The sequence below is a fragment of the Haliotis rufescens genome, unplaced genomic scaffold, assembly GCF_023055435.1.
Source record: "Haliotis rufescens isolate VD_foot unplaced genomic scaffold, xgHalRufe1.0.p SCAF_1, whole genome shotgun sequence".
In the NCBI taxonomy this organism is placed as follows: Eukaryota; Metazoa; Mollusca; class Gastropoda; order Lepetellida; family Haliotidae; genus Haliotis; species Haliotis rufescens.
Genome location: NW_025963779.1, coordinates 21,339,555 through 21,354,644, shown reverse-complemented (window position 1 = coordinate 21,354,644; position 15,090 = coordinate 21,339,555). Strand labels below are relative to the sequence as shown.

Here is a 15,090-nt window from a genome sequence, read left to right as displayed (position 1 = left end):
AATGTTCCTCAGTCAGTCAGTGATGATGGTTGGTTGGTTGGTTGGTTTGTTGTTTAACACCACACACAGCAATATCCCAGCTGTATGACGGCGTCTGTAATTAATCAAGTCTGGACCAGACAATTCAGTGAATAATATAATGAGCATTGATCCACGCAATTGGGATCAATGACATGCATCAACAAGCCTGACCATCTGATCCCATTAGTCGCCTCTTGTGACAAGCATAGTCGCCTTTTACGGCAAGCTTGGGTTGCTGAAGACCTATTCTAACACGGGTCCGAGAAAGAATGAAGATGACAAAATTGATTTTGTGATCCAGCTGAAAATACCCTGACTGAAATAATCCTCTCAATGTTGGAAAGTCCTAATGTAAGATCTGATGCCCAACATTTGTCTGGAATATTGCTCTGTAATTCAACATTCTCTCAGGCACTGTGCTTGTGTCCAGCAGGGGTTGGGAAGGAGCGAATCTCGCTCAAGTGTCATTTGATATAAAACATAACAGAACAGGTTATGCCTCAGAGTTTTAAATTTTAATTTACGTTTTATATCAAAAGACACTATGGAAAAATCCTATTTATCATCAAAAACATTCTCCCAATTTTATTTTAGTAATAACCAGTGTCATGAGTGTAACAAGAACACCTAACCAGTGGCAGATGCATTGGTGATGTCATTTGATAGTGTTGTCATGGTAACCGATGATGTCACAATGGTCTGCTGTTCCATCTGATATGGCTGATATCTCCTGTGGAAGATTATTTGTGGATGATAAATAATATATAGTTTGACATATCATTACATCATGAAAATAAAACAAAAGAACATATGACCAACAGGCATTTGTAATATAAGTTATTAGTTTGTTAAACTTGTTCAGTTATTTGTAATGGACTTATGATTGTGGCTCATGCATCTTGTCCTATAAAACTGAAAATAAAAATTACCTAACTCACCAAGTTAAGAAACAAAAGTGATGGTAGACAATGTCTGTATATATGTCTGTCATTAATTGACGATAAAACAGAGACTCAAATCACAGCATTTTTCAAATTGAGTAGGCATGAAAATAACAAATAAACCCAATAGGGTCTCATAAAAATGTTTTCACCAGGGGTTAGATGGGTGGTACGGTCATTGCTGTGTAGTAGTTGTAGATTTGTCATCTAGTTGTAACTCAAACTGACTGGTTTCTCAAAACAACCACTTGGGTAACATATTATGAGTCTCCTCAGCTGAAATACTGAGAACAGTTTAATTCAGTGTTAGAAATTGGCACTAGAAGTGTAGTCCTTGGAAAACCCAATAGTTAAGGTATCATAAGGACAAGTAGACATTTGCCATTTTAAGGGTTTTGCTATATGTTATTGTGAGGACTAGTGGACTAAAAATGTTGGTTTCTACCTCTGTTATTTGTTTGGAACATATCCCCCATGTGCAGCAAAGAATGTTTGATATATCTTGAAAATTCAAAATGGCCGCCACACTTGCAATGTGCATTGAGAGGGTTGTCCTCAGCACAGAGTTACTGGACATTGTTCTCAACATGTTGACAGTAAATCTGTTACAGTAGAGTGAGTGAGTGAGTTGGGTTTAACGCCGTTTTTAACAGTATTCCAGTTATATCATGGTGTGTCAGCTTAATGTGGGAGGAAAGCCCGAAGTGATGCAGGTCTCTGTTACAGTAGAATCTATGATTGAATGTTTGTATAGCAGCAATCACAACTGAATCTGAAACGCACCAAAGTAGTTTTTCAGCATACATTAATTTGATGCCGATAACAAAAGTGCATCAAGCCCTCTGCTCGAATGTACTTCTTAGTGTGTAGAGTGAACTGTCTCAGGATTCCCAGCCAGATAGACTGTTGACAGATTGGAACTCAGAACGTCATGATGTTGGAGTGGTGCATGGCTTGATGAGGGAAGAAGTCATCATCGTCCTCCATCAACTGGGCCATCAGGTCTTCCTCCTCCTTGTTGTATTGGGGGAGCACCATCGGTCTGCAACAGAACACCACCCATCTACAACAAGGGTCGGACCATATGACCATCCAGAAAAGATGGCTGAACGTTTTAAAACAGTGACTAAAACAATAACTGGCCTCTTACGAACATCCCAGTAATCCACTACCCGTCGCCCCCTTGTCCCAAGTAATGGATTTCGTTGCTATACACTAACTATTTTTTTAGGACCAACGGCATTTGAGCTGGAAGGTTAGGTGAGTCATAAAATATACATGTGTTATTTTTGTTATTGTTTATTTGTTTAACGCCACACTCAGCACGATTTTAGCTATATGACGGCGGTGTGTAAATAATCGAGTCTGGACCAGACAATCCAGTGATTGACATCGTGAGTATCGATCCACGGAATTGGGATACGATGACACGCATCAACCAAGTCAGTGAGCCTGACCACCCGATCCCGTTAGTCGCCTCTTACGACAATCATAGTCACCCTTTAGGGCAAGCATGGGTTGCTGAAGACCTATTCTACCCCGGATCTTCATGGGTTTAAGCCGCAAATGGACGAAAATTTAAAAACTATGTAACTAAAACTGTGAATTCTTAAAAGGTTCATATTCAACGGTACCACAGTAAATTGTATGTTGGTCATATATGAACATGGCTTTCAACGTTTTATTTGACTGTCATTAACGTATTAACATTGACAATATATCACCCACGGTGTCGTCTGCACTCGTGTATTATTCAGAACCGGAGAGAATCGTTTCTGCAATCATTTAATTGAAGTCCTGCAACGGTCGACGAGTTCTAGCAATGTACATTAGTTTTAGCCATTAGTTCAACCGTCGTGTCGCCGTGGCGATGTACATTATTGAAAACGTTTAATCGATGAATAGGATATGGTATAACCAAGGTATCACACGCCAGGATCGGTTAGTACAATACAATTTCTGATTCACGCATGTAAATAAAGCGACTAAACCCTTTCCATTTCCAATATAAATCTCTGCATACAGCAGAATCGATTATACGATTCCGACTAAACACACGTTCGGTTGACACCCGACTGTCGAGGGAAAATGTAGTTTGTTAACACGTATCAGATTCGTTATTATGAGTGAGTGAGTTTGAAGCTGCTTTAAACAGTTTTTCAGTTACAGTACGACGTGCAGCTTGAAAGCCCGAAGTGATGAAGGTCCTACACGTTTATCGCTTTGGTTTGTTTGTTTATTTGTTGTTTAACGCCGCACGCAGCAATATTCAAGCTATATGACGACGGTCTGTAAATAATCGAGTCTGGACCAGACAATCCAGGGATTGGTATCATGAGCATGAATCCACGGAATTCGGATACGATGACATGCATCAACCAAGTCAGTGAGCCTGACCACCCGATCCCGTTAGTCGCCTCTTACGACAAGCACAGTCGCCGGTTACGACAAGCACAGTCGCCTGTTACGGCAAGCATGGGTTGCTGAAGACCTATTCTACCCCGGATCTTCTTTACCGCTTTGGTAAATCACACGGACACGCGTATGGTGCTGACAAACCTAGAAACATAATCAAAGGAATCGGGGATTCAAAAACTATTTATGGCACACCTAAGGGAGAATTGCAGCGCCTTTAGATTACTGGCCACTCGTGCCCGTCCAAGTTCATACTACCTTTACACTGGAAGTGTATACGTGAACAGCAAAACGCTTAAGTCATGGTAAGTGTCATCAGTGTATAAATACGCACGTGGGCTTTTGGCTAACGGTCGTCTGTTGTTCCTCTGGCTCACTGGACCGGAGATATCGAGGCGTCTCAAACTCTGAAATAAAACACGACAAGTTACACATAACACATGTCTCGGACGCACTATGATTAAAATATATTAATTATTTTATATCAACTTAGAGATAACATATTACAGTGAATCCCCGTTAATCTGGGCGAGTGTTCCTGGTGAATTCGTCCGGATAAGAAACTGTCCGGATAAACTACTAGACTTGACTAATAAGACTAGGAGTTCTACTGTCTAGACGATGCCTGCCATTTCTACGACATTTTGTATTCTGCCTACAGCGACGCCCCATGTTAATAATGATTATCCCTCTTTAAGATCCGGCTAGGTTCTAAATCTTTCTTCAGCACCTCATGCTTGTCGTAAGAGGCGACTAACCATCTTCCCGAGGCAAGAGAGTTAACTGACTTTTAAAGTCCAGTTTCCACCCTTGCCGAACTAGGCTGGAATTACTGGGCTCGATCGTAGCGCCACCAGTGGCTATTACCAATTATGTCCCTTCTAAGCCTCTCCTAAGGACCAATCAGATTCCACCTCTCGTATCACTTGCGTTTGCTTCACACAAAATGGTTGCGCCCGGTCAGGACGATCTGATCGATAATCAATATCTATATTGTGATAAAACGGGTCTTACATCGCGAAATGCATCAAATCACGTGAGCACCTTGATTAAAAACATGAGAAGATTTTGAAAATATCTGCTGACAACGAGTTGGTGGTGCACATGCTTTGCAAATCCTGCAATCGACCGAAATCTGCACGACAGTTTACGAACCGGATTTCAATTTCGGTGCGCGATTTTGATTGGACTATGCATAGACTCGTTAGTCCAGCCAAAATGTAACTCCATAATACCAGCCTAGTTCGACAAGGGTGGAAACTGGACTTTTATAGTCAGTTAACTCTCTTGCCTCGGGAAGATGGCGACTAAAGGGATCGGGTGAACAGGCTCGCTGACTTGGTTAATGCATATCCCATTTCTGTGGATCGATGCTGTTGATGTGAGTCGCTGGATTGACTGTTCCAGTCTCGATTATTTACAGACCCCGTCATATGGCTGAACAAACAACTAACAAACAAACAAATTATTCTTAATGTCAGTTTCACGACCATGTGGTCGAGGCTTTGTGGTTCTGCTGAGAGATGCTAGTTAATCCACTGAAAAGTAATCATCTACACAGGTGTATAGCTGTCACCCCGTGGGGATTCAGGATGAGAATTGGTCCACAGCAATCGAGCATTCAGACTAGGTGACTTTGTTGATTGCGTATCATCGTACCCCAACAACGTGGATGATGATATCAGTCACAGGATCGTCTGGTCCAGACTCGACTATTTACAGGCCGTTGTCACATGGGTGGAACACTGCTGAGTGTGGCATTAAAGAAACAAACAGCTGTGTTTAACTTTCGTCGGATCACTAATGGCTTATCTATTTTTTAAACTTACCGTCTTGAGTGGAGAAAATGTCCTTTTCTCGAACAGGCTGTAACAAAATGAGAAGTTGATTACTATAGGAGTTCTTGCATGTCTCACTTATAAATACAAAACATTCACCATTTGCTACTGGATGGAATAAGCTTGGATGATCATGATGCGACGGAACCTGTCTAAATCAGCGCATGTTGTTTGTGTGATAGTCATATAAATAGCGGTGATAGCGACCAGCAACGGCAGAAGCAACCTACCTTTCCCTGGTTCGCAGCCCGGAACTTGGAGGCATCAAACCCCTTGGTTGCCTGAAATGAATCAAACATGGCGTATCCTTTCAACTGTAAAGGCTCAACTAACATTCAGCAGCTGACAGGATGTTGTGTAGTGAGTGAGTGAGTATGGTTTTACGCCGCTTTTAGCAATATTCCAGCAATATCACGGCGGGGGTGTGTAGTGAATGCAACGTGAAGACAACAGTGTCGAATGTTAGGTTATGTGGTCGAGCCCAAATATGAAGATGCCACGTGATATTGTTAAAGTGCAATGTGAAGATGTCACGTGGTCTTGTGAAAGTGCAATGTGAAGATGTCACGTGGTCTTGTGAAAGTGCAATGTGTAGAAGTCACGTGGTCTTGTGAAAATGCAATGTGGAGATGCCACGTGGTCTTGTGAAAGTGCAATGTGAAGAAGTCACGTGGTCTTGTGAAAGTTCAATGTGGAGATGCTACGTGAGAGTGAGTGAGTATGTTTTTACCCCGCTTTTAGCAATATTCCTGCGAGAAATTAATGGGGGGACACTAGAAATCGGCTTCACACACTCTACCCTTGTGTTGATTCGAACCCAAGTCTTTGGCGTGACGAGGGAACGCTGTAGCCATTAGGCTACCCCACCACCCGACAGTCCATTTCCCCGCACACAACGACCAATCTCACTTCCAGCGTACAGGGATATACAACAGTACATGCCGTCTGTGTCGAAGGATAATATTTCCTCTGTATTGCAGACATATTGAATTTTTGACTCTGCATTGCTATAAAATATTGAATCATGGTACTGTATATTGTTTGTATGGTGAGACTTGTCAACGGAATGCAATGTATTCTGTTTCGTTGAGTTCACCTAGTGTATCATGGTATGTACTTAGGTGGCAACACGACCACGCGTTCACAAATCTTAATCAAGTACACAGCACAAAGCGTAGCGCTGTATTATTTGCATTTAGATTACCTGAACCGAGTTGGGGGAACGCGCTTTGGTGAAAGAAACGTTTTAAGTAATCGTAACGTCGCAAACTCGCCTAGAATAAACAATATGTTTTGAAAGCAGTCTCAGTATGTTGTTGGTTTTTATCACTCAATGTCAAAAACTGAAGGAGTCATGAGTTCAAAGTAACAATGCACAGTGTGGTGTATATATATAGTCTATGTATAGTCCCTATACAAAATATTGCCAACTTCAACTGTCTTTAGACAAGAAATCAAAACCAATATGTTTAAATTTTTAGAAAAACGGTAATCTGGCACTGGCACCAATTGATTTTTACATTTTAAAACGGTATTAATAACTGATCCACGTATCGATTATTTGAATAGATTTATGTAAACATAGTTTCGCCCTTATACGTGTTTCTTAATTAGCAACGCGCTCTACGTGACTCAGCACCCGAGGTGAAAACAGCGCCCACTCCCGTAGATCTAGGTGAGAAAACCTTCACACGTCGCCAAGGATATATTTGATTAAGACTACACATACAGCATTGGGATTATGACCTGCCAGAATTATAGGCATGCTGCATCAATAAGTGAATACATATTATAAGAGAGAATGGTGTGAGCCCCAGTGGGGGATCGATGAAGCAGGAATGATGGCCTCCCGTGGAACAACATGCACGTTCCTATCCGCCCCGACGGGTAAGGTTTGTTTGTTTGTTGTTTAACGCCGCAAGATTTCAGTTCTATGATGGCGGTCTGTAATTAATCCAGTATGGACCAGACAATCCAGTGATTGACATCATGAGCATAGATCTACACAATTGGGATACGATGACATGGATCAACCAAGTCAGCGATCCCGTTAGTCGGCTCAAACGACAAGCATAGTCACCTCTTACGACAAGCATAGTCACCTCTTACGGCAAGCATAGTCACCACTTACGGAAAGCATTTGTTGCTGAAGACCTATTCTAACCCGGATCCTCACGGGTCCGACGGGTTAGAAGGAGATGAAGGGCGGAACACATCCCTCCCCGGAAAACCAGCAGGACTGACTCAACAGTAAACCGAAAGAGACCTATTTTGATTCAAAGCTGACTTCGCGGGAAATAATTAATCTTTTTGGACGTTCATCTGAAACCGATATCCGGACCGATACTAATTAATATCAAGCATCATCCGGTTATTGAAGTATGTGCATCATAATCATTGATTCTAACTTCAGCCTGTGTGTGAGGACCTACCGAGGCGTGTCATGGCAGCAAACAAACGCAATTACTATATAGCAACACGTATACACGTGCGTGTGTGTGTGTGTGTGTGTGTGTGTGTGCTTGTGCTATAGCTACCTAGACTTACGCCGCTTTTTAGTGCTAGCCCAATGAGATACCATTCCGCCGTTTATCAATGCTACCCCCAACTCAGAGACACAGTAAACTGACTCTTGTTTTGCCCCTTAATGCCGAGCACCAGACAGGGCAACAACAAGTAACAACTTTTGGACGCCTTTTTGTATGGCGCGGCCGGGGATCGAACCACTGACTTCCGCCCTCCGGGCAGTCGCTTCATCTACTACACCATCTACGGAGGCAGTTATTGTGACTGTTATTGTCCCGGCAATACAGAGAGCGCCACTGTGAGGGACTTGCATGCAGGCTTGGAAACAGTTACCGACCCTGGTTCGACCGTACCGAATAAATTAAAAAGGGAACCCAACTCAAGCCTAGAATTCTTTGGCAGGTCTAGACCTCAGCTCTGAAATTAAGCATTGTTCTGGGCTCGATTTGTATTTTGTTTATTGGATGGTTGGTTGGTTGTTTAACGCCGCACTCTGCAATATTCCAGCTATATGACGGCGGTCTGTAAATAATCAAGTCTGGATCAGACATACCAGTGATTGATATCATGAGCATCGATCCACGCATTTGGGATCGATGACATGCATTAACCAATTCAGCGAGCCTGACCACCCGATCCCGTTAGTCGCCTTTTACGACAAGCATAGTCACCTTTTACGGCAAGCATGGGTTGCTGAAGACCAATCTATACCCCGGAATCTTCACGGGTCTATTTTGTTTATTGTATTTTGTAGATATTTTTTGTTAAATAAGATAACTTTATTTCTGGGACTAAATGTTAGTCCAGGTTCGACAACACTGAGGACGTTCTGGACCAATAAAAGAGCGAGACGAAGGTGATTCAAGGCTTCCTTCTGTTACCTAACTTGCCCAGTGAGTACAGGATACAAAGCAATGAATTCTGGCCTGCGCCCAACACTATGTCTTGGACTCAAGAACGGAACACGAGCCTCATTCAAGGCATTTGACTGTGACTAATTCTTCGACATTCGTGTGTGCACTGACTTGTGTAATAGTGCCTGTTATTTATTGCTGCTGTCACATATTGGACCCATCGTATTGTTTTTGTGATTGTAAACCTCATCCTGCGTATTTAAAAATAATTTGTCAATTATTCGTTGATCTTGTGTGGTTATTTACTGACTTCACATTTTGGTTCTGTACGTACCGATTTCTGGGTTCTCCTACGTGTTTCAACTTTGGAATCAACGAGTCACAATAGGACATAATGGCAACACCGTGACCAGCTTAGAACAACACAGGCGGGGACACTGTCATAAGGATAGACACAGCACAGATAACGTGCTGACATACCCCTACGACGCCATATGCAATGCATAGAGAGTATCACGTGTGTCGTAATGGCTCATGAAACGAGTGTCTGAGTATTTGCATTTAGATTACTAGAACTAGGATTCGGACACAAGTTTCGTGAAAGGTGTAAAGCACGCACGCGTACACACTAATCTCTTTATTATCCAAACTTTACCTGTAATGGCGAAGACGCCTCTTACGTTGTGATATCATTTTACATTAAATCAACAATGATGTCTGTATTACGTATTTACATTAGGTTAAACAAAAATTAGTTAAAAAAGAAACGCAAAATCACCATTAAAGTGGCATTATTTATTCTGAAGTATTTATATATTTTTTCGTATGCCGTTGAAGAGTGAATTCCAATATGTTCTATTGAGATTTGTGTTAAGTAGTATATTCGGAATCAGAGGTGAGCAAATGAGACACGTGTGAGAAGTGAAAAATCAGATGGTATTCGGTATTACCATGGTAGCATTTCCTCTGTAATTCACACAGCCATCTCAACAATGCAGCCCTGTCTTATCGCTGTATCGTGTTCACCTTGCACCTGCGGGTCTGTGGTTTAGGTATAAGGTTACTGTTTTATTGTTCAACACCACACGTAAATCAGGATACCTGTGGTTTATAGTCCACGTGGAACTAAACGTGATATGTTACTCCAGGAATACTGATAAATAGTGCAGTTTCTAGTGAACCGCATTAAGCATATCATACTACTCAACTTTTGAAAGGGATACTGAGATATGTCAAATGTACACTTAAGAATCATGCAGTTTTGTGTATCATGGAATATACCTATCCAAAGTTGAGTAGTATATTCACAGGCTCTCTGATACCAATTTCACACATCAGCTGCATGTTTTCTAGGACCGCGTTTGGTGTTACTCTGACGATTCTTCTGGTCTTTATAGTGCAAAGAAATTTTCAATAAAAGTTGAACTGTTGAGAAAGGCTCGTTTAGATCTTTTTACAATTCAGCTTCCGTCGAAATAATGTCAGTGACACTATTCTGTAGATATACAGTAAACTACGGTTATAGCGAACACGCTTATAACGAACTGGCGGATATAGCGAACTAACTTTTTGGTCCCGACTACTTGCTGTAGTCATGCTGTATATGTACTTATAACGAACTACGGTTATAACGAACTAAAATTAGTAGTCCCGTTGAGTTCGTTATAACCGTAGTTTACTGTACATTAATATATACGAGCTGAATTACTTCAAACCGGCGTGGATACTTTAAGTAGAATATTCGTCAGCCAACAACAGTTCCGGAGGGTAACGTTGATCAGTGACATAATAAATTCCAAAAATAAGATTTCTAAAAAATATTACAGGCTTCATGGGTTCGGACGTTTTTTTATAAACAAGATTAAGTAACACGTTGTCTATTTTATGGTGTAAATATACCACTCAATCTCAAATAGCATTGTCACTTTATGTATAGCAATGCGGTAATATCTAATGCAATTAATGACAGATAAAACTTTGGCGAATCGAATCATCGGCTGTGGTATCCTTGACCTGGTGAACGTATACACATCGCACGTTAATGGTAATATCTACACGGCGTATATCTTATACTAGTATTTAAAGAATGGCTTCCTTGTCTTGACCAGACATTGACTAATTGAATTGTAAGTTAAACTTCTTTTTTCCCTATCATTTACTAAGACGCTAGGACAATTTCAGATAAAAGTGTATCGTCAACGGTGTTCGAACCCGCGAAATGAGTACCGTAGGCTGATGAATGTAGTCTTCTACCAAGGCGTCATGGCAGAAGTCCTGTGAAATTACCAAAGGCATATATACTAACATCAAGACGTATTGTTAATCCTTGTATGAACGGGTATGTTGACGCTATACACAGCTTTTTATTTTGTACATTAAACGTACGTCTGCACTATTTTGATACAAGGCCAAAAACAGGTGACAATGGCATTCTAAAATAAAAGTGTATAGAAAGGCCGATTAAACCGATTCAGGCCAAGCCTAGATATGCATACATGAAACTATGAAATTTACACAAATTTGCATGTGTACCATGTTCAGAGATAACGGGGCATTTTGTACACCACACGTAATTGATTTGCATAAGATACATGGTGTCAACATGTAGTTATATTCAATGGGGCACGGGTGTCCCAGTCGTCTAAGGCGCCGAGATTCGCTGTGCAGAGTTGCGTCCTTTGGGCATGCCAGAAACCTATGGTTGTGGGTTCGAATCCCGGTTCGCCCCGATTATGTTTCTAGGTTTGTCAGCACCAAACCCGTGCTCGTGGGTTTCACCGAAGTGGTAAACGTCTGAGACCTGCATCACTTCGGGCTTTCCTCCCACATTAAGCTGACACGCCGTGATATAACTGGAATACTGTTAAATGCGGTTCGGTCGGGGAGCATAGTGGTTAAAGCGTTCGCTCGTCACGCCGAAGACCCGGGTTCGATTCCCGACATAGGTAAAATGTGTGAAGCCCATTTCTGGTGTTCCCCGCTGATATATTGCTGGAATATTGCTAAAAGCGGCGTAAAACCACACTCACTCACTGTTAAAAGCGGCGTTAAACCCAACTCACTCACTTATATTCACTGATAATTTAACTTATGAGCACATATTTGCTATTGCATTGACAGTAAACCTTCTAATTATAATTTACATGTAAAATACCTTGTTACATATACCGAAGGAGAAGACAAGGGTTCACATGTTTCGTGGACACTGTAACTTACACAGTTTTACAAAATATCAGTTTCTCAAGCCAATGGGGTAAGAAATGTTCTTCCTTTCTGTTCAAAGTTATTTTTTGGAGAGGTTGTTATTCAAAACTAAAGACATGGCAAGAGTGAAAAGGTGCATACACGTTTTTGATGTAATTGTGTAAGTTACGCGGAAACTGTGGCCCAGTATTGAAATATTCTAGACGTGTTATTTGTTATCTTTGACCCTTGATTAACACTGGTTGATTCTAGTCAACACTGGTTGATTCTAGTCAACACTGGTTGATTCTAGTCAACCCTGGTTGCTAGAAATGGGGTGACCTCGGTTGACTGAAGTCAATCAAAATTTCATATTCGTGGTAACGAACATGCAATCAGCTGACAGTGCAAGGAGCTCACGTTACAGATTAGCGTGTAGTGACTAGTGAAGTATTGTTTGGCCGTGCTGTAGAGTAATACATACCTCAATTACTTCCTACCAGTCGCAATGGGAATAAAACAGAGCCATTCATACCATGTCAGCTGTAGTTTACATAACACAAGTTACCTTTATCGACGTATAGCAAGTTACAATGATAACACATCAAACAAATGTTAAACAATGGAAACTAAATATACCACAAGAAATATTAAGAAATATTTCATGACTGTCTGAATTAGGTCAAGTTAAATTCAAAGATTAAAATAAATAAACAAAACGCCATACAACGCCTGTGAATAGAGATAACTTTACAGTACCTATGCACTCTGCATGTTAAATAACATGACATTCCCAGTCAGTTATGTGTTTTCAAGATTCATTAACTAATCGCCAATATATTATATGTCTGATATATAGGATTGCAGGGTATTATGAATAGCCGGCTATTATAGAATTATGTTCTTATGACTTACAGGAGGAGATTTAAATGTGTACCTCTACTACATAGTGCACATGGTGAACCCAAGCAAAATACGACCTAAATACATCTAGCTGGTATCGGTAAAATAAAGTAAATTACCTCATATTATCTTAAAGGGGAGCTACGGCAAGACACAAAGGCAGTCCTAGCAAGTTTTATCAAAGTACTCAAAAACACTATTTGCTACAATCTTTAAATTCAAATTTTATGAAGAACATTCTTGTAGTTAATATATATAGTTAAAAATTACAATATTGAAAAAGTAGACGAAAAGAATCTCATATTTCACATATGCCACTCATTTGACGTCTAGACAGCCCCTTTAAGAAAATGTTTGATGTTTGGTCTATTGTTTTCCAAATATAATTATAAATCATATATTAACGTCGGGGGCGGTCGGGTAGCCTAGTGGTTAAAGCGTTCGCTCGTCACGCCGAAGACCCGGGTTCGAATCCCGACATGGGTACAATGTGTGGAGCCCATTTCTGGTGTCCCCCGCCGTGATATTGCTGGAATATTGCTAAAAGCGGCGTAAAACCAAACTCACTCACTCACTCACTATATTAACGTGTTTTTTTTTAAAATATATTTAATATATATTTCTCACTGGACAAATGGTTAGAATAAAGAAAGGCTTCCCCCTACCGTCACTTCTTCCTTGTCCTCGTCAAAGCCCCAGTCGTCTGGGTTCCTGTAGATCGTCTTCTCTCGAATCAACCTATCCTGTCCGAATGTGTACTGTTGCCGCGTGTGGCGTTGTGCGTAGGTCTCTGGGTATAGTTCCTGAGTTTTCATTTCGTTATGCGCGGTCTGCTCTTGTTCCCCATGTGACACTTTAGAGTCCGGTTTGGGCACTGGTTTTGAAGTCGTCTTTCCGAGGAAGTCGTCCCAGTCATCGTCGTCGAGGTCGGAGTCACTATTCCATTCCAGTTTACTGACGGGTTTTTTGTCAGTTTTAACTGACTTACTTGGAGAACGTTCCGTAGTAGTTTTTTCAACATTTGAGTCTTTAACGGGTGATTTCGACGGTGATTGATTCGTCGTTCCGGTGTCCGTATTGGTTCCGCTTTTGGAATGACCCGTCGTGGACTTTATGGATACGTTGTTATTTACATTAGCAACAGCGACTGGTTTTGAACCCCCTCCCCTCGTATCGACCCTACCTGTCTTTTCCTTACTAGATCCAGATCCCATCGTTTCACATCAACTTCACAGATATCATCACATTCAAATAAAATTAAATCCGTTTTCTGTAAAGCCAATTCCGACTGGAAAACAACCGCAACACAAGCCTTGCATTTCTACCGGAGAACTCTCACGGCTTATCAGCCGTAGGCATGCAAACTGGTGTTGCATGCTAAGCAGTGATTATCTCCCTTGGTCGTTCGCTAACCACATGTTTAGTTGCGCGAGTGTTATTTAGGCTATTGGACTTGCTCAATGAACTAAGAATAGACCAAAGATACATTGTCAGGGCGAGGCAGTTCAAATACTCACAATAAACAGGCGCTATTGAAATAGGTAGGTTCGATCACGTATACGTGCGAATTAGAACCGTAGAACTGATCGTGTTGATTATGCACACTACACCCGTTGCACTTTAAATATAGTGTGTATAACTGTCAGTTATTGTATTACGTATGCCATGTTCGATAAATTTTATATATTAAAGAACCATAAAAAATAAACGTCGCTCGCAGAAAGAATTTTTACAAAATTACTTTTACCTCACCTTTTCGTAATTTCTTGATGCGATCTTACCATTCTGCTTTTATGCACTTCGAAAATCAAAAAATTTAACATTATTTTACAATGACAATACTAATCATGATAACGTCTATATCTTGATTAATCACATTAACAGTACAATAACTCAGGCCTGACCGGTAAGAACACAAGAAAATAAAGGCCCGTACGTCACGTGGTGTTGATAACATCAGTAGCAGACTATTGAGTATACCACTGATTATCCACATAGTGTAGCTGATATTAGTATTACCTTACTAATTCCACTTAAGGGCACGACATGAACCACAGGGAGGGAGTGCCAGATTACTGAATTGTGTGAGGCAAGGGTTATACAATACCCATTAATCCTCGTTAGTACATCCACCCTTACATGTTTTCATTCATCCTTTGAGTGATTGAGTGAGTTTGGTTTAACGCCGCTTGTAACAGTATTCCAGTTATATCGCGGCGTGTCAGCTTAATGTGGGAGGAAAGCAGGTCTCTGACGTTTACCACTTTGGTGAAACCCACGAGCACGGGTATGGTACTGACAAACCTAGAAACATAATTGATGCAAACCGGGATTCGAACCCACAATCATAGGTTTCTGGCGTGCCCAAGGGACGCAGTTCTGCACAGTGAATCGTCTAGACTGGGTCAC

General features: G+C 41.1%; 1 protein-coding gene across 3 annotated transcripts; it reads right to left on the bottom strand.

Annotated features, from left to right (window-relative positions):
• Nucleotides 1–169: 169 nt before the first annotated feature.
• Nucleotides 170–14,050, bottom strand: LOC124114603. 3 transcript variants are annotated; one of them, XM_046475266.2, is made up of 6 exons: nt 13,347–14,050; nt 12,263–12,274; nt 5,446–5,496; nt 5,207–5,243; nt 3,712–3,784; nt 170–2,004 (listed from the first exon to the last, which is right to left on the bottom strand). In XM_046475266.2, exons 1-6 carry the CDS (start codon nt 13,893–13,895, stop codon nt 1,884–1,886), a joined length of 843 nt encoding a protein of 280 aa, XP_046331222.2. In that variant the 5' UTR covers nt 13,896–14,050; the 3' UTR covers nt 170–1,883. The 3 variants fall into 3 exon arrangements, with proteins under 3 accessions (XP_046331222.2, XP_046331224.2, XP_046331225.2); XM_046475268.2 differs by lacking the exon at nt 12,263–12,274; XM_046475269.2 differs by lacking the exons at nt 5,446–5,496; nt 12,263–12,274.
• Between the last annotated feature and the right edge of the window lie 1,040 nt (nt 14,051–15,090).